The following is a 27981-nucleotide window of genomic DNA, read 5'->3' as shown; positions in this document are numbered from 1 at the left end:
GACAGAGGCGGTCCGTTGCCTTGGAGCCGGCGAGACGCGGCTGGGCCTCCACCTCTGTGGAGAGGGCCCGCCGCGGCCTTAATTCAGCATGTCGGTGCTGGATGCGCTTTGGGAGGACCGAGATGTCCGCTTCGACCTGTCCGCGCAGTGAGTCTCCAAGATTCCCGAGGGGTCTTCGGCCTGTAGAGGGCGCCGCGGTGCGCGTTGGGGACCCGCGGGCGGAGCCTGCGGCCCCGCTGCTCGCCGAGCTGGCGGGGTAGGATGTTTGCGTCCCTCGTCTGCGCCTCGAGAGTCCCCAGGCCGGTTGGGCCACTGCGGCCTTCCGGAGGCCGGCGCCGTGGCAAGAGCGCGTCTGGATGCAGAGTTTTGGTCCCGTGCGACCGTCGGTCCCCCATCCTGGCCTGCGGGACAGACCAGGAATGTGAACCGGAGCACGAGCGGGACTACCCGGGGCTTGGCGTCCTGTATACACCCACCTGAGCTTGGGATTTCAGTTTCATGGAAGGAACGTAGGGCAGGGGCTCAGGAAACTAGGGTTCTAAAACTAAGTCTGTAATATCTACACACTGTGTGGGCCCTTGGACAAATGTCTTCATCATTCAAGCTGGAGTCTTCAGGTCTGTAAAATAAGGGAGGTGGGGAGTAGGCAGTCTTCAAAAATTCCTAACCACGCAAAGTTTATGTCCTTGGTAAGCTTTCATCTATTTTTTCATCTAAATCACCAACCAGAAGAAGGAGCCCTCTTTTGCAGCCCTGTTTTTGGAAATTATCATACTTTAAATAGAAGCCCTGTTTTGGGAAAGTATCGTTCTTTAAAGAGAAGGTGGTTAAAAACCTCCTGCTCCAAAATCCAGGGGGAAAAATGCAGATTGGGATACTAAGTGTTGAGAAACACTAAAGCTGAGATTTCTGGATTAATGGCATAGAGCTGCTTAGCTACCTCTTATCATTCCTTAGAGACCTCACTTCCTCAGATAGAAAAACGAAATATTGATACATTTTCCAGGTTAAGTAGTGGCTAGGTATCTAATACTAACATTTTAGATCCTTTAAGAAGATGAAAGAGAAAGGAATTTGTAAAATTACGGACCATAGTTACATATTGTGACATTCTATGACATCTTCTGTCATTCTTATAGGGTTCTTAATGCAAACAAAAGGCCATTTCATTAACATTAATAAACATTTATCAGTGCTTATTATGTGCTAGTTACTATGCCGATAGCTAGAGACAGAAAATAATACTCATATCCCCCTATTCTAGTGCAGGAGATACACAGACAACTACTATAATAAATGTGGTAAGTACCGTTCTGAAAAAATGAACGAAAAGCTGAGACTGATAGAAACAAAACAATTTATTCTGCCTGGTGAAGTCCTTGAAGAAGAATAAATATTCATAGTATTTAAGTTGGTCCCTGAAGAATGGAACCCTTGTCAGGGTAGACAGGAGGACAGTATTCCAGAAAAGACTTAAGCATAAGAAACAGAGTCTTGGAGTTGTAATCTCTGACTAGAAGGCAGGTTCTGCTGCAGAGAGAGGTTGGAGGTACAAATAGAAAGATGAATTAGCCAGATTGTGACATTTTTAGCTCAGGATTTTGGACTTCAACTTCTAGGCAGCCAGAGGACACGAAAGGCTTTTAAGCAGGGAAATGAATCTGTATTTTCAACAGGTGATTGAGTTGGCTCTATGGAGAGTATATTAGAAGGCTCTGCTAGATATTTGCTGCATTTTTTTTGGACACTGTAGAATGTATTCTATCAGTCAGCAAGCTGCCTTTATTTTCTTTTGTCACCTGTATCAATTTGCCAAGTTCCGAAAATGCTTTTGATACAGCTTTTCTTTAACCATTCCTTTCATAATTTCCTGATGATCTTTCCTCTACTCAGAAACCTCTGGAAGTTCTCTCCTGTCCACAGGATAAGGCCTAAACCTATCAGGCTGGCATTCTGGGTTCTCCATAGTCTGGTTCCTCCTTAGTTGTCCAACAGTATTTCTCTTACTACCTCCCAATATGGTCCTTCTTCTCTAGCTTGGCCAGTCTTCTCACATCTTCTTACTATTTCTTTTTCCTGGTCTTTAATTATGGATTCTCTTTCATTTTTCAAAATTCTGTACCTCCTACTCATCTGGCTTACTCCAGATGGCCCTGGTCACTCCAGGCCCCACTGATCTTTAGGTTCTTTTTTTTTTTTTTTTTTTTTTGAGACGGAGTTTCGCTCTTGTTACCCAGGCTGGAGTGCCATGGCGCGATCTCGGCTCACCGCAACCTCCGCCTCCTGGGTTCAGGCAATTCTCCTGCCTCAGCCTCCTGAGTAGCTGGGATTACAGGCACACGCCACCATGCCCAGCTAATTTTTTGTATTTTTTTTTTTTTTAGTAGAGACGGGGTTTCACCATGTTGACCAGGATGGTCTCGATCTCTTGACCTCGTGATCCACCCGCCTCGGCCTCCCAAAGTGCTGGGATTACAGGCTTGAGCCACTGCGCCCGGCAATCTTTAGGTTCTTGAAGTTCTTGAAGACCTTATCTTTAAATGAATGAACATTTGGTACAACCTAACTTATGCTGTTGGCTGTTTTATGTACATATGTCTCTTCTCCCTAAATAGATTGTAAGCAGGTATAGTTGTAGCTATAAAAATCAAACCTTTATATTCACTTTAGGCAAATGAAAACAAGACCTGGAGAAGTCCTTATTGATTGTTTAGATTCAATTGAAGACACCAAAGGAAATAATGGAGACAGAGGTGAGTATATTTTACATGTATTTTACATTCCTGGTTTAATTTACAAATGTTGAATCATATTAGCTAGAGAATATATGAAACAGCATCATTTTTCAGTGTAATTGTGAAAATGGGAGAGTTAAAACCATGTAAGACTTTTTTCAGATTTAAATAGAAGAAAGGGTAGGCATTAAACTTGTAGTTTGGTCCTTTACGAAATCCTAGTTCTAACATCACTTTTATCCAATGTAACTGTTAAAACTCAAGGAGGGGCCGGGTGCGGTGGCTCACGCCTGTAATCCCAGCACTTTGGGAGGCCGAGGTGGGTGGATCACAAGGTCAAGAGATCGAGACCATCCTGGTCAACATGGTGAAACCCCGTCTCTACTAAAAAAAAAAAAAAAATACAAAAAATTAGCTGGGCATGGTGGCACATGCCTGTAATCCCAGCTACTCAGGGGGCTGAGGCAGGAGAATTGCCTGAACCCAGGAGGCGGAGGTTGCGGTGAGCCGAGATCGCGCCATTGCACTCCAGCCTGGGTAACAAGAGCGAAACTATGTCTCAAAAAAAAAAAAAAAAAAAACTAAAAAAAAAAAAAAAAAAAACTCAAGGAGACCTGTTTGCAAGGGGCATTAGTTCTGACCGTTGGACCTGTCTCCCCAAAAAAAGGATATGGGGTAGTGAACTATAAGTATATCATAGCTGTAGTACCTGGAGCCATGCTTCCCTTTAAAAAATTCAGGTGTTAGGCCAGGCATGGTGGCTCACGCCTGTAATCCAAGCACTTTGGAGGCCAAGGTGGGTGGATCACCTGAGGTTGGGAGTTCAAGAAAAAATTCAGGTGTAATGCACCATCAATCACCTATGGTTGTCACCTAGACACGGATATGTGGGGAACAAATTTAATGCTGCACTGTGAAATCTATTTGTAGGTCAAGTACTAGAAAATCCTGTGAGACTTAGCTCTGACTGTCACTGGGGACCAGCGCGGCTGGACCCTAGAGTCCCTCCCAAACCAAATCTCCCCAGGGTTGGAACTTTTAAAAGTCCAGGCTGCCTATAGCAGCTGTCTGTGGAGCCAATGACCAGTAGGTCTTGGAAGCATCTTCAAGGAAAAAAATAGAAGATGTGGAATGGCAGCTTAATGTATCCAGAAAATGTTTTAGGGGAGAGGAGGTTTAGGAGGGAGGGACATAAACCTCTTACCTGAAAGGCGTAAGTGGGGAAATAGAGCAGACTTCTTTCAGGAAAGGGGGAATCAATAAATCCTCAAGAAGGAATGGTAACCCTTATTGGCAGAACATGCTTACTGTACCCCTTTTGACTGGCTGCTTGCTTCCTGAGACTTTCTTGTGATCAGCTCTAGGTTGGCATGTAGGCAGCAGGCCCTTTTGTAAGCTTTTCTTCTCTGAGGGTGGTTCACCTCAGAGACCTTATTTTTAAATGCATGAACTTTTGGTATAGTATTATTTATGCTGCTGGCTCTTTTGTATACATATGTCTCAAACTCCTGACTTCAAATGATCTACCTACCTTGGCCTCCCAAAGTGCTAGGATTACAGGCATAAGCCACTGCTCCTGGCTAATGTACATATGTCTCTTTTCTCCCTAAACAGATAGATAGTAAGCAGGTATAGTGGTAGCTATAAAATTAAGACCTTTATATTCATTTTAGGTAAATGAAAACAAGACCTGGAGATTTAGATTCAATTGAAGACATCAAAGGAAATAATGGAGATAGAGGTGAGGGTGGTTCCTCTCAGAGAAGAAATGCTTCCAAAGAGGCCTGCTGCCTACAGGCCACCACCTATAGGCAGATCCTTTTAGTGGCTGGGGCCCATCCTTAAAGTAATGCTTAGATCACACTTCTAAAATGCTTCCTGGTGTCTGTCAGGCTCAGATGAGAGTGGAATATGAAGATATAGCAGCAAAAAAGTCTTAGTTTGTGCTTTTGAGAGTGGAAAAATAATCCCAACTGTCAAGATGGCTGTATCTTGACAAAATCTGAATTAACTTGAGAAAGCCAAGATAAAGTTTCATACAGATTGGCAGGAACTTTTAATAGAACATTTTTCACTTCTTCAAATACTCATTGAGTGCAGAATCCTGTACTAATACTTCAGAGTAGGAAGGACAGAAAGCCTCCCTGACCAGAAATCTCCAGTGCCTGAAATCCTCCTATTAATAAAAACAGACCAACTACAGTGGCTCATGCCTACAATTCCAGCACTTTGGGAGGCCAAGGTGGGAGAATTGTTTAAGGCCAGGAGTTAAGACACCAGCCTGGGCAACATAACAAGATCCTGTCTCTACACAAAAATAAAAAGAATTAGCCAAGTATGGTGGTGCGTGCCTGTGGCCCCAGCTACTGGGGATACTGAGGTGGGAGGATCACTTGAACCCAGGAGGCTGAGACTGCAGTAAGTCATGTTCGTGTCCCTGCACTTGGCCTGGGTGACAGTGCAAGACCCTGTCTCAAAATAAAATAGAAATAACTATGTGTGTGCACAGACCTCAAAAACCTTTTGAAATTTTACAGGAGTATACAGCGCTTCTGACCATTAAGGAGTTGAAAAATGGAAGGCGAATCCTGCTTTCTAGCCCTCCACTTCCCCTCCCTTTCAGCAGTTTGGAAATGATCAAGTTAAGGCATTGCCAAGTTCAAGAGCCCTTATGTTAAAACTGTAAATAACCCAGAAGATTAGCACATTTAATCAATTTTCATCTGTTAGTACCCTAACTTGAAATTACCAGATTAGCTTTGCACAGTGCCTATAGCTCATAGCCTAGTTGTAGAGATAAAATGTTGCTTAGGTAAAATGTCATAGAGAAAACATAACCAGTGTATCTATAACAAAGTTATAGAAATGAGTTTGTACAGGATTAAAATATTTAATAGCTGTGTGAGAATAAGAGACAGCTATATTTCAGTGTTTGGGAGATCAGTAGAAACAGGGACAACCATATTTTGGTATTAGGCAGGATGGAGAGGAAACTCCACGTGTGGAACACTGGGTTTGGAGCTGTTAGCTGGGGTCCTTCAGCAGAAAAGAAGTAGGGTTAAAAATCGTAGAGATTGGCCGGGCACGGTGGCTCAAGCCTGTAATCCCAGCACTTTGGGAGGCCGAGGGGGGCAGATCACGAGGTCAAGAGATCAAGACCATCTTGGTCAACATGGTGAAACCCCGTCTCTACTAAAAATACAAAAAAAATTAGCTGGGCATGGTGGCGCATGCCTGTAATCCCAGCTACTCAGGAGGCTGAGACAAGAGAATTGCCTGAACCCAGGAGGCGGAGGTTGCAGTGAGCCGAGATCGTGCCATTGCACTCCAGCCTGGGTAACAAGAGCGAAACTCCGTTTCAAAAACAAACAAACAAACAAACAAAAACAAAAACAAAAAAATCATAGAGATTGTAGGAGATATTCCAGGAGCAGAGAAAAAAGCAAACAGGTGGTTGGGGTTTTATGTGGCAAACTCTTCCCACTCCATAATTTCTCTTGGGACTGACAGAAAAATATAAAAGAATCAGTAGGTGTCCTGAGCCCATAGCCCATTTGTAGAAACAAAATGTTGCCTAGGTAAAATGGCATAAGGAAAGCCAGTGTATCTATAACAAAAAAAGTCAAAAATTAGTTTGCAAATGATTATTTTTTAAGTAACTGTTATTTTGGGAATGTTTATTGTTTGCCAGTCACTGTTCTGAATCTTTCATATAGATATAATCTCATTTAACAATAATAAAAATAGTAAAACAAAAAATTTAAAGTAAATGCAGTCATATTTATTTTCAAATGAGGAAACTGAGGGATAGAGAGGTTAGTTCACTTTTCCAAGGTCATGTAGCTAAGTAATAAACCTAACTGCCTACATTGATTTCTAAACCGGTAGATTCACATTATTCTCTTCTCAAAAATTTTTAGTCCTTCCCAATTCCAATGCTAAACACCACCCCCAACTCAACTGCCTCTATTGCTAATAGGTTCAAGTCTGAATTTTTTTGTGTAGCATTAAAGGACTTCTAGTATGTCCAAAAACAATGTTTATCACCTGTGCTGCTATATTCCATTTGTCCTTCCAGGTCTGGCATTCTTCTCCACCCTTTTCCCTTTGCCCTGGAAACATGATTTGTGTAGAGTACATCTAAGGGTTCCTTGGGTACTCTGGCTTCCAGTTGGAAGAGTCATGGCAGAAGATCAAAAAGAGGCAGGAGCATGAGGTCTGGGTATTTATTCCCCTGGTTCCTTCTCAGTGGGAGGTTGGCTATCTCTCCTCTCAAAGCAGTCAGCTCCATAGGACTCTTGTTTTTTCCAGATTTCATTAACTGCTGCTCCCTCTTTTGTAAATAAACCTCAGTTATCCTAACTTGAGCGTACCATCTATTTTCCATTGGACCAATGACTGAAAGATGCAATACCTAGTCTTCTACGATCTTGTATGAACCTTACACTCCAGCCATGCTGGATTACTTATTATTTGTCAGACATCTATAATTTTCCACAATCTCCCTTGAGAATGCCTTTACCTTTTTTTTTTTTTTAAGATGGGGTTTCACCATGATGGCCAGGCTGGTCTTGAACTCCTGACCTCAGGTGATCCACCCACCTCGGCCTCCCAAAGTGCTAGGATTACAGGCTTGAGCCACCGAGCCTGGCCGCCTTTACCTTTTTTAAAGCCACCTTTGTTATCCAGTTTCACTCTAGTATTCATACAGACCTAGTTTCTCTGATTTTAGACATTCTAGAGGTTTTCAGAAAGAGTATGACCTGGCTGGCTATAGATTACTCATCAAAAGAATTTTATGGTTGTAATTTGTTGGTGAAATAATGTGTTTAAACGAAATAAGTCTTACTATTTCAGAATATCTCAAAGCTATCATAAAATGCTAATTTGTATTATACATCTCTAATACACCTAGCATGCCATTCTCAAATTTATTTTTTTTCTTGGAGCATCTATAAGGGATCACTGTTGTACAGGACACATTTTGAGGAATGAAGTGTCTAACTTTGTATTTCAGTGTATGAACATCAGTCTGATGCTAAGATCAAAAAGTATAAAGCCTTAAGTAGACTTCAGCCTGACCATAAGTTCTTAGGAACAAAGTAGTTTGCTCACAGCAAAATTGTGTGTATAAATATATGGTTCATTTAAATGAGAACTGCTGAGAAAGTACTCATATATCAAGAATTAGTGTGTATGTGAGAGTTCTTTGAAAAATCGCAATTTCAATGAATGGCTGTGTAATTATCCTGTATTCATTCTCAGTTGACTTGTTGGGACCCCAGAACAGCTTCTACTAAGACAAAAAAACTAGTGCACAAGTCTTTCCTCAGTCAGTTTGAGTTAGATCAAAGCTACTGGTAGAGAACATCTGTATCCCTTATATAACTGTCAAATTTTGTTTCTCTAGGATTCTGAATGATACATTGTATACTTATATAGGTTGGATATGCACAATATTTTCAGTTAATAAACATATGAAAACTATCTATAAGTGTTGCTTCTGATACTAAGCCAGAAGTTCCATATCCACTTCATTCAGTGCTGCAAAATGGGTCCTTATTTAAGTTAACCTATTTTTGTCTGTCTGCTTTTAGGTAGACTCTTGGTAACAAATTTAAGAATTCTCTGGCACTCTTTGGCATTACCAAGAGTCAATGTTTGTAAGTATCTTGGTTAGATAAGTCTGAAGAAAAAAAAACCCTTTGTCACGTGAACTTGCATGGTGCCTTTGATACCAAAGAAGTATGTGGAAATACGTGGAAATCTTTTTTTTCTCTTCTTTTTGAGACAGAGTTTCACTCTTGTTGCTCAGGCTGGAGTGCAATCATGCAATCTCGGCTCACCACAACCTCCACCTCCCAGGTTCAAGCATTTCTCCTTCCTCAGCCTCCCAAATGGCTGGAATTACAGGCATGCACCACCATGCCTAGCTAATTTTGTATTTTTAGTAGAGACAGGATTTCTCTGTGTTGGTCAGGCTGGTCTCAAACTCCTGACCTCAGGTGAGCCACCCGCCTTGGTCTCCCAAAGCGCTGGGATTACAGGTGTGAGCCACAGCGCCGGACTAGAAATCTTAAGTTAATAAAAACAAAAAACCGTCAGAAATCCTAGACATGATAATGCAAACAGAATTATCCATTATTGTTTTGATCTGTCCATTTTGTGTCTTGGAAATATGTGAGATTAGGGCTTTAACCTTGGTTATTTTTTAATTTTTTTGATAACATGCTATCACCTGTTTAATCCCAAAGAAGTAAGATACAAGCTGTAATAAAAGTATAATATTTTCATTGTGTTAAATTTTGTTTCACTTTTTTTTTTTGAGATGGAGTTTCGCTCTTGTTACCCAGGCTGGAGTGCAGTGGCGTGATCTCGGCTCACCACAACCTCTGTTTCCTGGTTTCAAGCAACTCTCCTGCCTCAGCCTTCCGAGTAGCTGAGACTACAGGGGTGCACCACCATGCCCAGCTAATTTTTGTATTTTTAGTAGAGACAGGGTTTCACCATGTTGACCAGGATGGTCTCGATCTCTTGACCTTATGATCCACCGGTCTCAGCCCCCCAAAGTGCTGGGATTAATAGGCGTGAGCCACCACGCCCGGCCTTCACTAATTTTTTTAAAGTATTTTAGATTATCCAGCTAGACTTGTTCTTTTGATGACGTAGTGCTAAAACTTGCAGTAAATAACGTTGCAGAGGCTTTAGGGATGAAGACTTCCTTTTTCTCGTGTTATGTTTTTGTTTGTTCAAAGAGACAGAATTAACCTTCTAGTTTTTTTTTTAATTATTTAAATTTATAGTTATTTCTTTTAAACTTTTAAAAGTGTATTTCTATATATGTTTAATTTCTAAACTGTTAAAAGTTCTGTATATATATATATATATATATATATATATATTTTTTTTTTTTTTTAGAAAAGTATTTTTCTCAGTGTACCATATCATGTTCTTTACATTCTTTGCTTTTGGATTTTAGCTGTCGGTTATAATTGCGTACTGAATATTACAACAAGGACTGCTAACTCTGTAAGTCTAAAAATTATTATTGAAATATGTATATATAGTAAAGAAACTAGATATTTGAGGTTGATGTTTGTTTTCACTATAAAGGAAAAATTGCTCCTAAAATCTGAACTTCTAAATAAATTTGTCTTTACAGAAATTACGAGGCCAAACTGAAGCTCTTTATATACTAACAAAATGTAACAGCACTCGTTTTGAATTTATATTTACAAACTTGGTTCCTGGGAGCCCTAGACTTTTTACTTCTGTGATGGCAGTACACAGGTATAGTAATACTTTATGGATTATTTAATATTTTTAGCTTATTCTATGGTTTTAGACTGCAACAGTCCCGAACCTTTCTGGCACCGGGATCAGTTTTATGGAAGACAGTTTTTCCATGGACTGGGTGAGGGTATGGTTTTGGGACGATTCAAGTGCATTACATTTATTGTGCAATTTATTTCTATTATTATTATTATATACTCACCAAAAGGTAGAATCAGTGGGAGCTCTGAGCTTGTTTTCCTGCAACTAGATAGTCCCATCTGGGGGTGATGGGAGACAATGACAGATCATCAGGCATTAGATTCTCATAAGGAGCACACAATATAGATCCCTTGCATGTGCCGTTCACAATAGGGTTCACATTCCTATGAGAATCTAATGCCACTGCTGATCTGATAGGAGGCATAGCTCAGCTTTGTTTGCTCACTCACCTGCCCACCGTTCACCTCCTGCTGGGCAGCCTGGTTCCTAACTGGCCACTGACTAGTACCCATCTGTCTGTGGCCCAGGGATTGGGGACCCCTGTTTTAGAGAATAAAGCTTAGAAGTGTGGTACTGTTTTCTTCCAAGCTCTATTGTAAATATCAGGAAGATACTGAGAAGAACACGTTTCATTATCATTTAATAAACACTTTGAAGGTATTTATAAAACACATAAAACTAAAGATTCATTAAAAATTTCTACTGATGGGCAGATTAGATTAGCTACCAAGATAGGTAAAGTGAAATAAAGAGTTCAATATACCTAAACAAGTTGCATAATTAAAAGTACTTTTCTAGCAGGTAGAAGGCATGTTTGAATGTCTTCCCTAAAGAGTTTTGTTGATTTTTTTTTTTTTTTTTGGTTTGTGGCTTTTTTATTTATTTATTTTTTTTAAAGTAAAAATAGGGTCCTGCTTTGTCACCCGGGCTGGAGTATAGTGGTGCCGTCATAACTCACTGAAGCCTCAAACTCCTGAGCTCAAACGATCTTCCTGCCTTAGCTTCCTGAGTAGCTAGAACTACAGGCATGTGATGCCATGTCCTGCCAATTTTTTAAAAGTGTTTTTGTAGAGCTGTACGTGGTGGCTTACGCCTGTAATCCCAACGCTTTGGGAAGCTGATGTGGGTGGATCATTTGAGGTCAGGAGTTCAAGACCAGCCTGGGCAATGTGGTGAAACCCTGCCTTTACTAAAAATACAAAAAAATTAGCTGGGCATGGTGGCACATGCCTGTAATCCCAGCTACTCAGGAGGCTGAGGCAGGAAAATCGCTTGAACCAGGGAGATGGAGGTTGCAGTGAGTTGAGATCACTCCACTGCACTCCTGCCTGGGTGACAGAGCAAGACTCCGTCTCAAAAAAAAAAAAAAAAAAAATTGTAGAGATGGGATTCTCACTTTGTTTCATAGGCTGGTTTCCAGTTCGTGGGCTCAAGTGAGTCTCCTGCCTCAGCCTCGTAGAGTACTGGGATTACAAATGTGAGCCACTTCACCCAGCCTGTTCTTTTTTTTTTTAATTACTTATTTTTTCTTCTTGTGGTTTGCTAAATTCTTCTCTTTTTACTGCCTCAGCTTTTTTTTCTTTTTTAAACCAGCCCTAAGTACTATGATTTTTTTAAAAATGTGTGTATATAATTGTTTAATTTGTATTTGCCAGTGAAGTTGACATTTTTAATCTATTTTATGTATGTTTTGGTTTCTTAGAAGCTTCTTAATTATACCCTTAGCTGTCATATATATTGCCAATATTATTTTTAGTTTCCTAGTTTGTTATTTGATTTTTAATTTTATTCATGTTTTGATCTATATAATGGTTTAATTTTTTAATTGAAATACAATTTACATAAAATTCTACATGTAAAATTTACAATTTTAAAGTTTACAGTTTGATAGTTTTAGTATATTCACAATATTATTCAACGATTGTGAAGATCCAATTTCAGAATATTTTCATCATTCCCAAAATAAACCCCTTACCCATAGCATTCATTCTCCATTCCCTTACCTCAGCAGTCTCTGATAACCTCTAATTTACTATGTGTCTCTATGGAATAGAGTAGAATCATATAACATGTGGCCTTTTATGCCTGACCTCTTTCACTTACACAGTGTTTTCAAGGTCCATTCATGTTGTAGCATGTATAAGTAGTAGTTCATTCCTTTTTGTAGCTAAATAATATTCCATTGTATGGATGTACCACATTTTGTTTATCTGTTCATGAGTTGATGGACTTTTAGTATTTTATTTCTTAGTGATTATGAGTAATGTTACTATGAATATTTGTGTATAAGTTTTGTGTGAACATATGTTTTCAATTCTCTTGGGCATACACCTAAACCTTAGCTCTTTATTTCATTTAGAGAAGTACTGTGAAAAGTTCTAAATGGAATATGAAAAGAACAGAAGCTGCTTTTCTTAAATAATATTAAAAACATTAGGCTGGGCATGGTGGCTCATGCCTGTAATCCCAGCACTTTGGGATGCCAAGGCGGGTGGATCACCTGAGGTCAGGGTTTGAGACTAGCCTAACCAACATGGTGAAACTCTGTCTCTTAAAAAAAAAAAAAACCAGTTATTTTAAAATATATATATATATATATATATATAATGTGCTTCCCCCCAAAAAATAATAATTTATAGCATAAATAGTTTCCATTTCTTCCACTGGTTAAGTATTGATGATAACACAACTAAAGAAAATTAAGACTTATAAGCATAATACTCAAATTCTGCTCTTTCACAACTTACATATTAGAAGATTAAAGTAAAAATTAAAGTTCAACACTGAATATAATTTATATAAGTGAATTCTTATGTTATTAAGGTTAAGAATACTTTTGTTAAATAGGTAACTTAGCCTGTTTTATGTGAAAGATTAAAATTAACTAATCAAAAGTTAATTGGGGTTTCTTTCTGTGTTTATTATCAGTAGACATTGAAAAAAATTACAGGGATTCAGGCCAGGCGTGGTGGCTTACGCCTGTAATCCCAGCACTTTGGGAGGCCGAGGCAGGCAGATCACAAGGTCAGGAGTTCAAGACCAGCCTGGCCAACATGGTAAAACCCCTGTAGCTGGGACTACAGGCGTGTGCCACCATGCCCAGCTAATTTTCGTATTTTTAGTAGAGACGGCGTTTTACCATATGGACCAGGATGGTCTCAATCTCTTGACCTCGTGATCCACCCACCTCGGCCTCCCAAAGTGCTGGGATTACAGGCATGAGCTACCCCGCCCGCCCTAAGAAAAAGTATTAATAATTGGATGCCTGTTTATGTCCTTTGAAAAACAAGGAAATGAAGAAAAGGTAGCATTTTGATAGGAAAAACAATTTCCATATGTATTTAAAAATAGGTTATTGTGATAAAATATGGAAATACTATACTGACAAAATCTACAAAAAACTGTAATTGCCAGACCTTTTTAAAAAGAAAAATATAGCTGGGTGTAGTGGCACATGCCTATAGTTCCAGGTACTCTGGAAGCTGAGCCAGGAGGATCACTTGAGCCCAGGAGTTTGTGTCCAGCTTTGTTTGAGTGATGTACATAAATACTAACAACTATATGTTTTAGTAAATAAGTAAACATAACCCCAGAAAATCACATCTTCAGTTTGGGTTGTCTTTTGTCTGTTCTTTTTCACAGAGCATATGAAACTTCTAAAATGTATCGTGATTTTAAATTGAGAAGTGCACTAATTCAGAACAAACAATTAAGACTGTTACCACAAGAACATGTATATGATAAAATCAATGGAGTATGGAATTTATCCAGTGATCAGGTATTGTGCAAAGAACTAGTGAACCTTTTGGGACAGTGTTTTGGTAATCATTTTTCCATTCGTCATTGGATTTATATAGTCAATTCTAATTGTTAAAATTAGCATTCTAGGAAAGAATATTATTTTTCAATAAGCACAAGTTAGGTTGACAGTAACATTCCTATTTTCAATTTAATAAAATGGTATTCCAGTCCTGGACTGTCTCTTTAATTAATGAATCAAAAATTACTCGTGCTATGCTAGGTGGTAAAGATCTAACTATGGAACTCCTACCCTTATAAACAATGCAATCTAATGTGGATTGATGGGGGTTATTACATATGTTTTGTTTCTCTTTCTTGCCACAACTTCTTTGCTTTGACCTATCCAAGGTTTTGAATACTAATTTTAGTAAGGTCTGACATTTGTAGGTTGCTTACTATGTGCCAGGCACTGTGCTAAGGGATTTATTTACATGGGATATTTAATCAGATCTCCATTTTTACATTTGACAAAATACATCAAGAAGAAATTTCCCCATGGTCAGACAGTTGGTAGGTACTAATGGTTTAATGATTAGGCAGCCTGACTCCAGAGTCCAGGCTGTTAGTTATCTAATTGTACTACTATCAATGAATGATGAAGTCATTGATACTCAATTTTGGTATTATTTGCTGCTGTAATAAGAATTATTCTGGTGATTAGAAAATAAATAATAGGTATCCAAAAAATGATCATTTCTGTATCTCTCATTACTGTCTTTTACAGGGCAATTTAGGAACATTTTTTATTACCAATGTGAGAATTGTGTGGCATGCAAATATGAATGATAGTTTTAATGTCAGTATACCATATCTGCAAATTGTAAGTACATACATTTTGATGACCTTATTTTCATGTAGAATAAATATTTTTTGTTCAATAGTTAGTTAATGGGACTTTTAGGATTAGATGAGTTCTTGCCCCCCACCCTCTTTTTTTTTTTTTGGAGACAGAGTTTCGCTCTTGTTACCCAGGCTGGAGTGCAATGGCACAATCTCGGCTCACTGCAACCTCCGCCTCCTGGATTCAGGCAATTCTCCTGCCTCAGCCTCCTGAGTAGCTGAGATTACAGGCACATGCCACCATGCCCAGCTAATTTTTTGTATTTTTAGTAGAGACAGGGTTTCACTATGTTGACCAGGATGGTCTCGATCTCTTGACCTGGTGATCCACCCGCCTCGGCCTCCCAAAGTGCTGGGATTACAGGCTTGAGCCACCGCGCCCGGCCCTTGCCCCCTTTTTTAAGTGGTAGCAGTTATTAGCTGAGAGTATATTGTAAAGATGTTGATAATTTACTATGAAATATTTCAACACAGAAAATATCTAATTGTGCTTACTTTCCAGAGAAGCAGCACTATTACCAGCTTGCTATTAGAAGGGAAATATACTGGATTCTAAAAATTTAAATAGTTATACAGAGTGAGGTGTCTCTCAGATCCCATCCAGAGGGCTTTAACTATTAAAATTTTCTGTAACCTTTTTGTGAAGCAAGTATACAGTGGTTCCTTGGCATAGCTTTAGCACACTAATCCAGAGTTTTTCTTTTTTTTTTTGAGACAGAGTTTCACTCTTGTTACCCAGGCTGGAGTGCAATGGCGCGATCTTAGCTCACCGCAACCTCCGCCTCCTGGGTTCAGGCAATTCTCATGCCTCAGCCTCCTGAGTAGCTGGGATTACAGGCACGCGCCACCAAGCCCAGCTTATTTTTTGTATTTTTTTAGTAAAGACGGGGTTTCACCATGTTGGCCAGGATGGTCTCGATCTCTTGACCTCGTGATCCATCCACCTTGGCCTCCCAAAGTGCTGGGATTACAGGCGTGAGCCACCGCGCCCAGCCCCCACAGTTTTTCTTGACTCTCTTGTCACTTTCTGCTCCAAAACTTTTACAAGCCAGAAGGATTTATTAATTCTTAATTCTGTGAATGGACTGCTTTCATTGTATTTAGATTCAGAATGTAATACAAGCTGGTTTCATACCACAGATTTAATGAAAGGAATCAAGATGATTTTTAGTAATAATACTTTCAGCTTAAGTTCAGTTAAAACTATTAAAATCAGGCTGGACATGGTGGCTCATTCCTGTAATCTCAGTACTTTGAGAGTCTGAGATGGGAGGATTGCTTGAGGTCTGGAGTTCAAGACCAGCATGGGCAGCATAGCTAGACCCTTTGTCTATTTTTTTTTTTTAACAAAAAAACCGAAACAATTAAAATTCAAAATAATAACTGACTATATCTGAGACCAATTTGTTTGGGGAGTAGGTAAAGATAGTTCTTTTTACTCTGCTGCTGCTATGGTAAATAAGTGACTCAGTGAAACAAACTGTAAATTCCAATACACTAAGTAATTTTGTTTTATGTAAAAAAAACTACTTTCAGAATTCTAGTACAAATTAGATGGAACATAAAAATAGTTAATGAAAATCACATGAGTTTATCCTGTGATAACTGCCCTTATTGTAGGATGTATTGTCTTAAGACTAGGGAGTCGGCCGGGCGCGGTGGCTGAAGCCTGTAATCCCAGCACTTTGGGAGGCCGAGGCGGGTGGATCACGAGGTCGAGAGATCAAGACCATCCTGGTCAACATGGTGAAACTCCATCTCTACTAAAAATACAAAAAATTAGCTGGGCATGGTGGCGCGTGCCTGTAATCCCAGCTACTCAGGAGGCTGAGGCAGAATTGCCTGAACCCAGGAGGCGGAGGTTGCAGTGAGCCGAGATCGCGCCATTGCACTCCAGCCTGGGTAACAAGAGCGAAACTCCGTCTCCAAAAAAAAAAAAAAAAAAAAAAAGACTAGGGAGTTTTATTAATATTTATTGAGTAGACAGAATGTATGTGATACCTAGAAAATACCATTTTTAAGAAAAGAATTGCTGGCCCATGAGATGAATAATTCTTTGCAAAATATTCCCAACCCTATCTTTGGCTAAATTATTTGATTTCTGAGTTTTAAATTTCTGATAATTCATGCATTTATGTGCTAAATTTTGAGCACCTCCTCTGTGCCAGGTGCTAGAGATACAGTCATGAAAATCATGAACCAGTATACAGTTCCTGCCATTAAGGGGCTTTCAGTCTGGTGGAGAAAAACAACATATTAAACAGAAAGTCATAGAATCGCATAGGAAGAGAATTATTTCTGGCCATCAAAAGAAATATAAAAATTTCTAATCAAGGCTGGGACGATGTGACAAAATCTACATAGGTATTTGACAAATTTGTGTTTGTATTACTATTGCTTTTTTATATTGCATTAACATGTTACAGCTTGCCTAACCTAACTTCTATCACACTGAATAATTACTGAGTAGTAAACAACCTTGTGCTTTCTGTTCTTTGCGTTATTTAAGAATAGGGTTGCCAAATATGGCCTCTGGAATGAATTCAAGCCAGCCCAAACAACTTGCAATCTGATATCATCATAGTCTGTCAGGGCCACAGTCATTTTCTAACTTCAGCTCTGCACCTCCACCATTACCCCGACCCTACTCCTATAGATACTATATATCAGCTTCTTGCCAGTTTCTGTCTTACCAGCCTGTGTCACCCACAGACACCTGGTTAGATTACCTATTGAAAGCCAAAGTGCCAGTGTTCTATGATTCTTTTTGTTTCTTTTCTTTCTTTCTTTCTTTCTTTTTTTTTTTTTTTTTTTTGTGGCAGGGGTCTCACGCTGTCACCCAGGCTAGAGTGCAGTGGCACAGTCTTGGCTCACTGCAACTGCCGCCTCCCACGCTCAGGTAATCCTCTCTCCCTCAGCCTCCTGAACAGCTAGAACCACAAGTGTGCATGCCCGGCTAATTTTTTGGTAATTTTGGTAGCAGCAGGGTTTCACCATGTTTCCCAGGCTGGTCTCAAACTCCTGGTCTTAAGCGATCTGCCCATCTCAGCCTCCCAAAGTACTGGGATTATAGGCGTGGACCACTGCCCCTGGCCAGTGTTCTGTGATTCTTAACTGGAATTGTACATATTCTTGTGGGGTATAAAGTAGTCCAGATGAAAGGCCACGTTTTCATAACAATGATCATCAAAGCCTTTCTTCTTTTTCTCAATCTCTCTCTCAAATTTGCCCATCTGTCTAGAAGCATGATATTCCAACATCACCTGCCAGATTACCCTATTGTGGGTTTTCAGTCTGCTAGTCGTAGTGTTAGGTCCTCCATGGTTCTCCCCTACCCTGCCAGCAGGTACATTTTATGTCACTTCTACAGGCCCTACCTGCCATGCTGCTTCTACTGTCCCCTTCTCCCAGGCCTCTGGTCAACGCCCATCTTCCGCTGACCAAGCTTAGTCCTCATATCACATTTATCAGCTGATGTTAATTGCACTTGATCTATCCAAGCCTTCCTTGATGCCTAGTGATAAATATTCAAACTTTTTTTTTTTAAGACAGAGTCATGTTCTGTTGCCCAGCTCACTGCACTCTCTGCCTCCCAAGTTCAAGCAATTCTCCTGCCTCAGCTTCCCAACTAGCTGGGACTACAGGCACTTGCCACCACACCCAGCTAATTTTTTGTATTTTGAGTAGAGACAGGGTTTCACTGTATTATCCAGGATGGTCTCGATCTCCTGACCTCAGGTGATCCACCCACCTGGGCCTCCCAAAGTGCTGGAATTACAGGTGTGAGCCACTGTGCCAGGCCCAAACTTATTTTAAAAACATAAATAAAATAGAGATTCTTTTAAGAATTTAGCCAGCTATGATATAAGAAACAGAAGGCACATGTGACTTTAAAAAACTAATCTAGCCTTAGGAGCTACAAAAGACACTGGCTTACCAAAACTAAAAGATTGCTAGCCTTTTGTTTAAAAGTTGAGGCTGGACACTATGGCTTATGCCTGTATCCCCAGCACTTTGGGAGGCCAAGGCAGGAGGATTGCTTGAAGCCAAGAGTTCAGGATCAGCCTGGGCAATGTAGTGTGACCCCCCTCTCCAAAAAGAAAAGATTAGCTGGGCATAGTGGCACATGCCTGTAGTTCTAGCTCATCAGGAGACTGAGGCAGGAGGAGGATCTATTAGCCCAGGAGTTTGAGGCTGTGGTAAGCTGTGATCACACCATTGTACTCTGGCCTGGGTGGCTGAGTGAGACCTAATTAATTTAATTGTCTCTAATTTTTTAAAAAGTTCGCTCCCTGGAAGTGAGAAATATTTGAGTCTGATAATTTTGTACAGATTTCAGAGCTGCCTTTCTTGTATTGCCTCTTAAAAGTTTGCCACCTGTTTTCAATGTGAGTCTTGTTTCTTTTACTTGATCTCTGTGGGAGTTTAATGAAAGGAGGGAGAATTCTGTTCTTTAGACTCTGAAAAGTAAATACTGTGTGAAGTTTAAAAACTGTGTTAAAAAGTCACTATTCAGTTAATAAAAACATGCATATTTGTCTTTTTCATTTTACCTCTAGCGTTCAATAAAGATTAGAGATTCAAAATTTGGTTTAGCTCTTGTCATAGAAAGCTCTCAGCAGGTAAGATCTTGTATATTTTTATTAATATTTGATTTTTAAAACTATGTGACAGTCTAGATTTTTAGTTTTATTTATAATCAGTTTACATCTGAGAATATTCGCTTTAATATGAAGTTTATATGAAGTGTTTGAAGTCTTACAGAAAATGTCCTCAGAGGAAGAATCATGCTTACATTTTTTTGTTGGACAGACATAATCACTTGTGATCATCACTTTTATTATTAATGACAGAATCAAGTCACTGTGCTGAGAGCTCTTCATTCATTATCCCAGTCTTTACACAGTCCTACAATACAGCTACTATTTTCCCTCCATTTTACAGTCAAGAAAACTGAGGCTTAGAGAAGTTAGGACTTTGCCCATGACCTCACAACTAGTAAGTGGTAGAGCTAAGTTTTGATCTCAAGTCTGACTGATTTACCAAGACTGTCCCAGAAAAACACAGCCATATATTTGTGTGTGTACACACACACACACACACACATACAGTTTAAGATCTTATATTCTCACACATACGTATGCTAACTAATTATAACCTTCTATGTTCCGTTATGCCAGGTTTTTGCAGAAATGCATTTGAATAAAACATGCTGGTCTGATGGTAGTAGGTTTGACTGGCTAAGAAAGATTTTAAATACATTTTTTAAAAGTGATTTATAAAATTACTTATCATCTAAATTCTAAATTTAAACATGAATGTCCACTCATTCCTTCCCCTGCCTACAGCTGCCATTTATTGTTTGCTCTGTTTCAAGAACTATATCAAATGTCATATATATATATTTATCTTATTTAATATGACAACTTGATAACCATTTTATGGTTAGAAATTGAGGCTTAAAAAGGTTAAGGAGAGTTTCTGAGTGTCCTACAGCTAGTGAATTAGTGGTAGAACCAGAATGAACATAAGTGCAGTGCTCTCAACCCAGAGCATATACTCTTACCTATTACAGTATGCTACTTAGTTTTCTAACACTCCTCAAAACACTCTATGATGGCCCAGTTTCTTTCCTAATTCTTCAAGGAGATAGCCACAGATGGCCCATTTCCCTTCTTTTCATGTACTCTGTTCCTTTTTAAGGCTTAGCTCAAGAAAAACTTAGTTCTTTTGGCCTTCACAGTCTACAGTATAATTTTTAAATCTTGAAAGGTTACCTTTGATATTTCATATGAAATTATATTTGGATATACTTCAAAATAAGCCTGTGTTGGGGTTGAGGGGTTCAGGTAAGGGCGAGGTTACAGATGAAACACAGTTGGCCACATGTTGCTGCTTCTTGAAGCTGTATGATGGCTCCGTAGAGGCTCCCGTTTTTACTCTTCTCTTTTTGTATATGCTTGAAATTTTTCATAATAAAAAGTTTAATTGAAAAAATGAATTTACATATTGTGCTCTAAAATAAGGACTATCAAATTTATCATATAAATGCAAATGCAATTATTGAGACGTGTTGGTTTTTTTTTTTAAATAATTATTTTCTCTTGTAGAGTGGTGGATATGTTCTTGGCTTTAAAATAGATCCTGTGGAAAAACTACAAGAATCAGTTAAGGAAATCAATTCACTTCACAAAATCTATTCTGCCAGTCCCATATTTGGAGTTGATTATGAGATGGAAGAAAAGGTAATTTGTTGAGTATGTGAAATAAAGTTTGCTGAATTGGTTTTATGCAATCTGTAAAAGTCAAATATAAATATCAGTGTGTACCATTTAATTTTGAACTGTGTTTAATATGCTGAATATACAGATTCTGCTCAAGTGGGCACAGCTCCTGGATTAATACTAATTCGTACCTACCACCTGTCTTCTAACTGGCTGCTTCATCATCCATTCATTCCTACCTTCCATACTTACCCTTGTAGATGGGCAGCCACCTGGATAAATTTCCATGTGCAATGTTCCTCTGATACAGACAGACTTGAGTCTCTCACTCTGTCAGCTTTATTTTTATTTTCAGCCCCTTATTACCATAGGCAAGCCTTATAGGTCTCATGAATACCGTCGTCTTCTTTAGTACTCCAGAGTATAGCAACTCCAAGAGTTGGCTGCATCAACACTGCCTGCATCCATTCCTGTTGATCAGTACCTCTGCCATATCAGTCATGAAATATTTTGCATATCCTGCCTACTTGTCTGCTCTTTGTCTTCCTATGATTTCTTTCCTGGTTGCTGCTGGTATTCCCTGCTCTCCAGGTACATCAGCTTTCTTTTGGCTTCACTTGTCTTTCCAGCTGGGACCCTCATCGTCCAGTCTATCAGTGGTATCCTCACTACCCACTCCATTAGAGTTGTCCTTACTGTCCACTTTATCACCAGTACCCTTGCTAGGGGCACTAGCTCTGATGTACTTGCTGTCCCCTCTATTGTTGGTACCCCCACTGTCTGCTCTATCACTGGGACAGTCACTGTCCATTCTGTCAGAGGTGCTCTTGCCATCTGTTCCACTGCCCTTGTTGTCCTCTCTGTCCTGGTCCTACCACTGATCACTCAGTTGTAGACTCCCTTGCTCTCTGTTCTTTTTTTTTTTTTTGAGACGGAGTTTCGCTCTTGTTACCCAGGCTGGAGTGCAATGGCGCGATCTCGGCTCACCGCAACCTCCGCCTCCTGGGTTCAGGCAATTCTCCTGCCTCAGCCTCCTGAGTAGCTGGGATTACAGGCACGCGCCACCATGCCCAGCTGATTTTTTGTATTTTTAGTAGAGACGGGGTTTCACCATGTTGACCAGGATGGTCTCGATCTCTCGACCTCGTGATCCACCCGCCTCAGCCTTCCAAAGTGCTGGGATTACAAGCTTGAGCCACCGCGCCCGGCCACTCTCTGTTCTTTTACTAGGACCCTCATTATGCACTCTATTGCTGGTGCTCTTGCCATTTCCTTTATAATCAGTGCCCCTGCTGGGGCTCAGCATGCTGAGCCATGTCACAGCCATTACTTATATCTCTCCTTCTGCTCTTGTACTACATCATGTGACTTTAGTAAGGCCCTTATTGCCTGGTAGTGCTCCTTGTACTTAATTTTTTCTCTCCCTATCAAATTCCATATCTTTCTCCTTCTAGCTAAAACTTCCATCTGAGTTGCTGACATTGTATTACATACATTGTATGTATTTCATCATCTGAACCATCCTTTCTTCTTCCCAGCATGCTCTTTCAGCATTCTTCCTTTCACTCTGCCTTCTCTCTATATTCCTTGGTAATATCATCCGCTCATTCAGCATCTTCAACTTGTACTTTTGTGGATGACTCTAGAACTTTCCTTCTGACCTTGACATATTCTTTCAGCTTATGGTTCCAAATACTCTTGAATATTTTCTTTTTTTTTTTTTTGAGACGGAGTTTTGCCCTTGTTACCCAGGCTAGAGTGCAATGGCACGATCTCGGCTCACCGCAACCTCCGCCTCCTGGGCTCAGGCAATTCTCCTGCCTCAGCCTCCTGAGTAGCTGGGATTACAGGCACGTGCCACCATGCCCAGCTAATTTTTTGCACTTTTAGTAGAGACAGGGTTTTACCATGTTGACCAGGATGGTCTCGATCTCTTGACCTCGTGATCCACCCGCCTCGGCCTCCCAAAGTGCTGGGATTACAGGCTTGAGCCACCGCGCCCGGCCTCTTGAATATTTTCATATAGTGAGCATGCCAAATGATATGAGTGGAATTTCTCATTTCAGATTTATCTTAGTAATTTAAATAATTACGCAAGTCAGTAAGATACACTAGGACTTAGATGAGCATCTCAAACTTGGCATATCTAAAACTGGCCTCATCGTTTTCTCAAAAGCAGCAACCTACTGATATATTGATTTGTTTACTTATATATTTTTGGCACTGTCAAAGTCAGCTGTACTCAAAACTTCGAAGTATTCCTTCATTTTTCCCATTATCTTAATTTAAACTTTCAGTTATACTCACCTCTTCCCTTTTTCTAGTTATTACTCTTCCTTGTAGAATAATGTTGTAGAACAAGCATGGTCCTTGGAACCTGACTTTCAATTTGTGATCCTAGGGAAATCTGAGCTTCAGTTTTCTCATAAAATTGAGATAGGGTGGGCCACAGTGGCTTATGCTTGTAATTCCAGCACTTTGGAGTGGCTGAAGTAGGAGAATTACTTGAGGCCAGGAGTTTGAGTCCAACATCAGCATAGTAAGACAACATAGTGACACCCTGTCTCTACTAAATTGTTTTAAATTTTTAAAAATTAGCCAGGTGTGGTGGTGCCCACCTATAGTCATAACTACTCAGGAGGCTGAGATTGAGATCAGGAGTTTGACACTGCAGTGAGTTATGATCGTGCCATTGCACTGCATCCTGGGCAACAGAACAAGACCTGTCTCTTAAAAAAAAAAAAAGAGAGAGAAACAGACATAATCTTTCTTAGAAAGTTAATTGATCATGTCCATAAAATGCCTGGCACATAGGAGACACTTGATATGTTAGTTCCCTGACCCATTTGTTCTCTTCCCCTTTTCTTTGACCCCAGTACATAATAGCAGCTAGCCAGAATATCTCACTGTTCCACTTCATATAAGTCCCTAATCAAATGCCATCTCTTCAGGCTCTTCCCTGACTATTCTTCTAAAACAGCAACTCCCATCACCTTAATTCTGCTTGCTTGCTTTCTCTCTCTCTCTTTCCTCCCTTCCTTTCAGAATTAATCAGTCTCCTCCATTATAACTTACCTCCATGAAGTCAGGGGTTTTTGTCTGTTTAATGACTGTATCTCCAGCTGTTGAAACTAGCACATAATAGGCTCTTAGTGAGTATTTATAGTTGTTGGATGACTATGTTAAACATCTGCTGTTTGTCATTCACTGCTCTAGGAACTTTATATGCACCATCACATTTAATCTTTCCAACAATACTGTGAGAAGTATTATCATTATCCTTATCCCACAGTTAAGGAGACTGAGGCCTAGTTAATTTATTGGCACATAGTCATGCAACGCTGAACGTGGTTGAAACACTGAGGCTATCCTCAGCTTTGTTATAGCTGCTTTTTGTAGGTTGAAGCATATATTGATATTTTATCATTTTTGACTTATAAAAAACGGCAGTTTCATATGGTTCAATATAATAATTATTTGTTATTGAGCTTTATCTTTATCTCTACTCAGTAAATTATAAACCCTTTGTGGGTAAGGGTAGGATTTTATACCATTGGTAGTACTGGCATAGTATCTAATATAACAAAGGGGATATTCAAATATTTGAAAATGAACAAATTAATAAATAGTAGCTCTATATTTTATTCTTTACCTTTAGAACATTCCATAAAAATATTCTTTTACTTTTCACAAATTATATATAATGATTATTTTGAGGAAAATTGAACATTTGCTCTTAGACAAAACTTAGCTTTTCTAAACAATGTAAAAAACTCATAAAAGTCAAGTCAGAGTTTTTTCTTTAAAGATAAATTTGAGTATTGGCCGGGCGCAGTGGCTCAAGCCTGTAATCCCAGCACTTTCGGAGGCTGAGGCGGGTGGATCACGAGGTCAAGAGATCAAGACCATCCTGCTCAACATGGTGAAACCCCGTCTCTACTAAAAATACAAAAAATTAGCTGGGCATGGTGACGCATGCCTGTAATCCCAGCTACTCAGGAGGCTGAGGCAGGAGAATTGCCTGAACCCAGGAGGCGGAGGTTGCGGTGAGCCGAGATCGCGCCATTGCACTCCAGCCTGGGTAACAAGAGCGAAACTCCGTCTCAAAAAAAAAAAAAAAGATATTTGAGTATTAAGTATGTATAAATATCTCTCTTTAGTTCTTTTCATGATATTGACTTCAGATATGAAAGCTTAGGTTTAATTGACTAGTTTTACTACTCGTTAGTTTTTTAATAAAATATACCATGATTTTTATAAGACTTTAGTAGCTTGTAATTGTTATTTTTGTTTTTGTTTTTTTGAGACGGAGTTTCGCTCTTGTTACCCAGGCTGGAGTGCAATGGTGCGATCTCGGCTCACCGCAACCTCCGCCTCCTGGGTTCAGGCAATTCTCCTGCCTCAGCCTCCTGAGTAGCTGGGATTACAGGCACGTGCCACCATGCCCAGCTAATTTTTTGTATTTTTAGTAGAGACAGGGTTTCACCATGTTGACCAGGATGGTCTCGATCTCTCGACCTCGTGATCCACCCGCCGCGGCCTCCCAAAGTGCTGGGATTACAGGCTTGAGCCACCGCGCCCGGCCTGTAATTGTTATTTTTAAAGTATTTGCAGTTCTTATGGTACATTTAATACTGTCTCTGATGCATTTTAACATCTGCTGATTTTCAGCCACAGCCACTTGAAGCTCTGACAGTCGAACAGATTCAAGATGATGTAGAAATAGACTCCGATGACCACACGGATGCTTTTGTGGTGAGCATCATAAAGGAGAGCATTAAATTTCTTAAGGTTTTTATCTCAGTCTTGTTTAATAAAATAATGGTGTAAATTTGTGAAACACCATATAACTTGAGACTTTTGATGGTATCTTAAACATGAGTGTGAAGATGATATTTTTTGTGAGGGATTTCTTTTGTGACAATAACTTTTAAATTATCAAAATCAGAAATACTTTGAGGCCAGGCACGGTGGCTCACGCCTGTAAGCCCAGTACTTTGGGAGGCCAAGGCAGGTGGATTACTTGAAGGCAGGAGTTCAAGACCAGCCTGGCCAACATAGCAAAAATCCGTCTCTATAAAAAAAGAAAAAAAAAAACAACAGAAGTATTTTGAAAACACAGTTATTCAGAGAGTTTTAGGATTTTAGATATGTAAAGTTTTTTCATACCATGAATAGAACATGGTAAATATTATAGTTAATTAAATTTAAAATCAGCCGGGCGCGGCGGCTCAAGCCTGTAATCCCAACACTTTGGGAGGCCGAGGCGGGTGGATCACGAGGTCAAGAGATCGAGACCATCCTGGTCAACATGGTGAAACCCCGTCTCTACTAAAAATACAAAAAAATCAGCTGGGCATGGTGGCGTGTGCCTGTAATCCCAGCTACTCAGGAGGCTGAGGCAGGAGAATTGCCTGAACCTAGGAGGCGGAGGTTGCGGTGAGCCAAGATCGTGCCACTGCACTCCAGCCTGGGCAACAAGAGCGAAACTCCGTCTCAAAAAAAAAAAAAAAAATTTAAAATCTATTCTTTCCATAATGAATTTTTATGAAATGTCTTCTCTTAATTTATAGGGATCTTGGTTTTAAAAAGGATATGTATTTGAACAATAGCTTTCCTATTTCCAAATTGGTATCATTTAACTTATAACCAAATTATAGTGCTTTCTCCATTCTATGGCTATAAATCTGACTAGAATACCTGTCTGGTAACAAATGCTTTGAAACAAAGGTGTGAAATTAGTATAAAATAATTATAAACTACTACTACCTCAAACTATATGCATATGCTGACACATTGAAGTACTTGTTTTGTTTTGCCAGTATCTTCTAAACCAAATGTAGGGAAGAAATTTTATAACTTCCAAGTTATTTTTTTCTCTTTTTTACCTGCTTCTTGCTATATGACAATTAAGTCATGCTTTTTTATCTCCTCTCAAGTTAACAGTGCTAATTATATATTACAAACCACATTTTTTAGATCTTTTTTTTTTTTTTTTTTTTTTTTTTGAGACGGGGTTTCGCTCTTGTTACCCAGGCTGGAGTGCAATGGCACGATCTCGGCTCACCGCAACCTCCGCCCCCTGGGTTCAAGCAATTCTCCTGCCTCAGCCTCCCTAGTAGCTGGGACTACAGGCGTGCGCCACCATGCCCAGCTAATTTTTGTATCTTTAGTAGAGACGGGGTTTCACCATGTTGACCAGGATGGTCTCGATCTCTTGACCTCGTGATCCACCCGCCTCGGCCTCCCAAAGTGCTGGGATTACAGGCTTGAGCCACCGCGCCCAGCCATTTTTTAGATCTTAAGGTAAAAGTCTTATAGACTTTAACAGTGAATTCTGCTACCAGCATTGCAGAGACAGGTGAAAAAAATAATTAGATACACAGTAACAGAATATGAAATACATTTATAAAATCATTCTGCAAATTAAGTATCTTAGCCCACTGATCTGTTGGAATCTTGTATGTCCAGTATGTGAAATAGAATTTTCTTTGTCTTATAGGCTTATTTTGCTGATGGCAATAAGGTAAGGACATTTATTTTACCTATAATCTATGAAAAAAGTTTCTATATTCCAAAATTTAGCATTCACAAACTTATGTGAAACCTATCTCTTTGTTTTTTTCCTCCTCTTTGCCCACCTTCTTGATTCCCATCTTATCCTCTTGTCTCCCAAAAAGCAACAAGATCGTGAACCTGTATTTTCAGAAGAACTGGGGCTTGCAATAGAGAAATTGAAGGATGGATTCACCCTGCAGGGACTTTGGGAAGTGATGAGTTGATCTTGAGTTGAGATGGATTTCTATTTAAAGATATCTCAAGTTTAAAGATACTAGTCACCTGCCATAAGTCATGGAATAGTTTTTATATTTACAACTTTTATATTTAAAGTTTTTAAGAGTTTTTTAATGATTAAGGAAAAACTCATTTAGAAAACTTAGTTTTCTAAAAATTATATTTAAAATTGTAATCAAAATATAACTTGTTTATAAATGTTTATTTTGTACTTAATGCCTGTAAAGTCTTAGTTTTCAGATATTAAGTGACTGTATCATGTTGGGTTTAATAAAGAATTTATGCAGCACCATTTAATGTTTTGAAAGTAT

At 39.5% G+C, this 27981-nt stretch overlaps 1 protein-coding gene across 5 annotated transcripts; it reads left to right on the top strand.

The window, feature by feature from the left end:
• On the top strand, nucleotides 1-27981 carry BBS5 (Bardet-Biedl syndrome 5). Of its 5 annotated transcripts, XM_039469552.2 has the most exons (13): nucleotides 186-617; nucleotides 1265-1301; nucleotides 2671-2753; nucleotides 8333-8398; nucleotides 9715-9764; nucleotides 9898-10025; nucleotides 13653-13788; nucleotides 14536-14631; nucleotides 19211-19273; nucleotides 20762-20896; nucleotides 25547-25630; nucleotides 27378-27401; nucleotides 27556-27981. In XM_039469552.2, the coding sequence occupies exons 2-13, from the start codon at nucleotides 1297-1299 to the stop codon at nucleotides 27655-27657; spliced, it is 972 nt and encodes a 323-aa protein (XP_039325486.1). In that variant the 5' UTR covers nucleotides 186-617; nucleotides 1265-1296; the 3' UTR covers nucleotides 27658-27981. The 5 variants fall into 5 exon arrangements, with proteins under 5 accessions (XP_039325485.1, XP_039325490.1, XP_039325486.1 ...); XM_039469551.2 differs by lacking the exons at nucleotides 186-617; nucleotides 1265-1301 and adding an exon at nucleotides 1-147; XM_039469554.2 differs by lacking the exon at nucleotides 1265-1301 and having other exon boundaries at nucleotides 187-617.

The sequence above is a fragment of the Saimiri boliviensis genome, chromosome 5, assembly GCF_048565385.1.
Source record: "Saimiri boliviensis isolate mSaiBol1 chromosome 5, mSaiBol1.pri, whole genome shotgun sequence".
Lineage (NCBI taxonomy): Eukaryota > Metazoa > Chordata > Mammalia > Primates > Cebidae > Saimiri > Saimiri boliviensis.
Note: the sequence above shows the minus strand (reverse complement) of the source record. Positions and strands in the feature narration are given on the sequence as shown.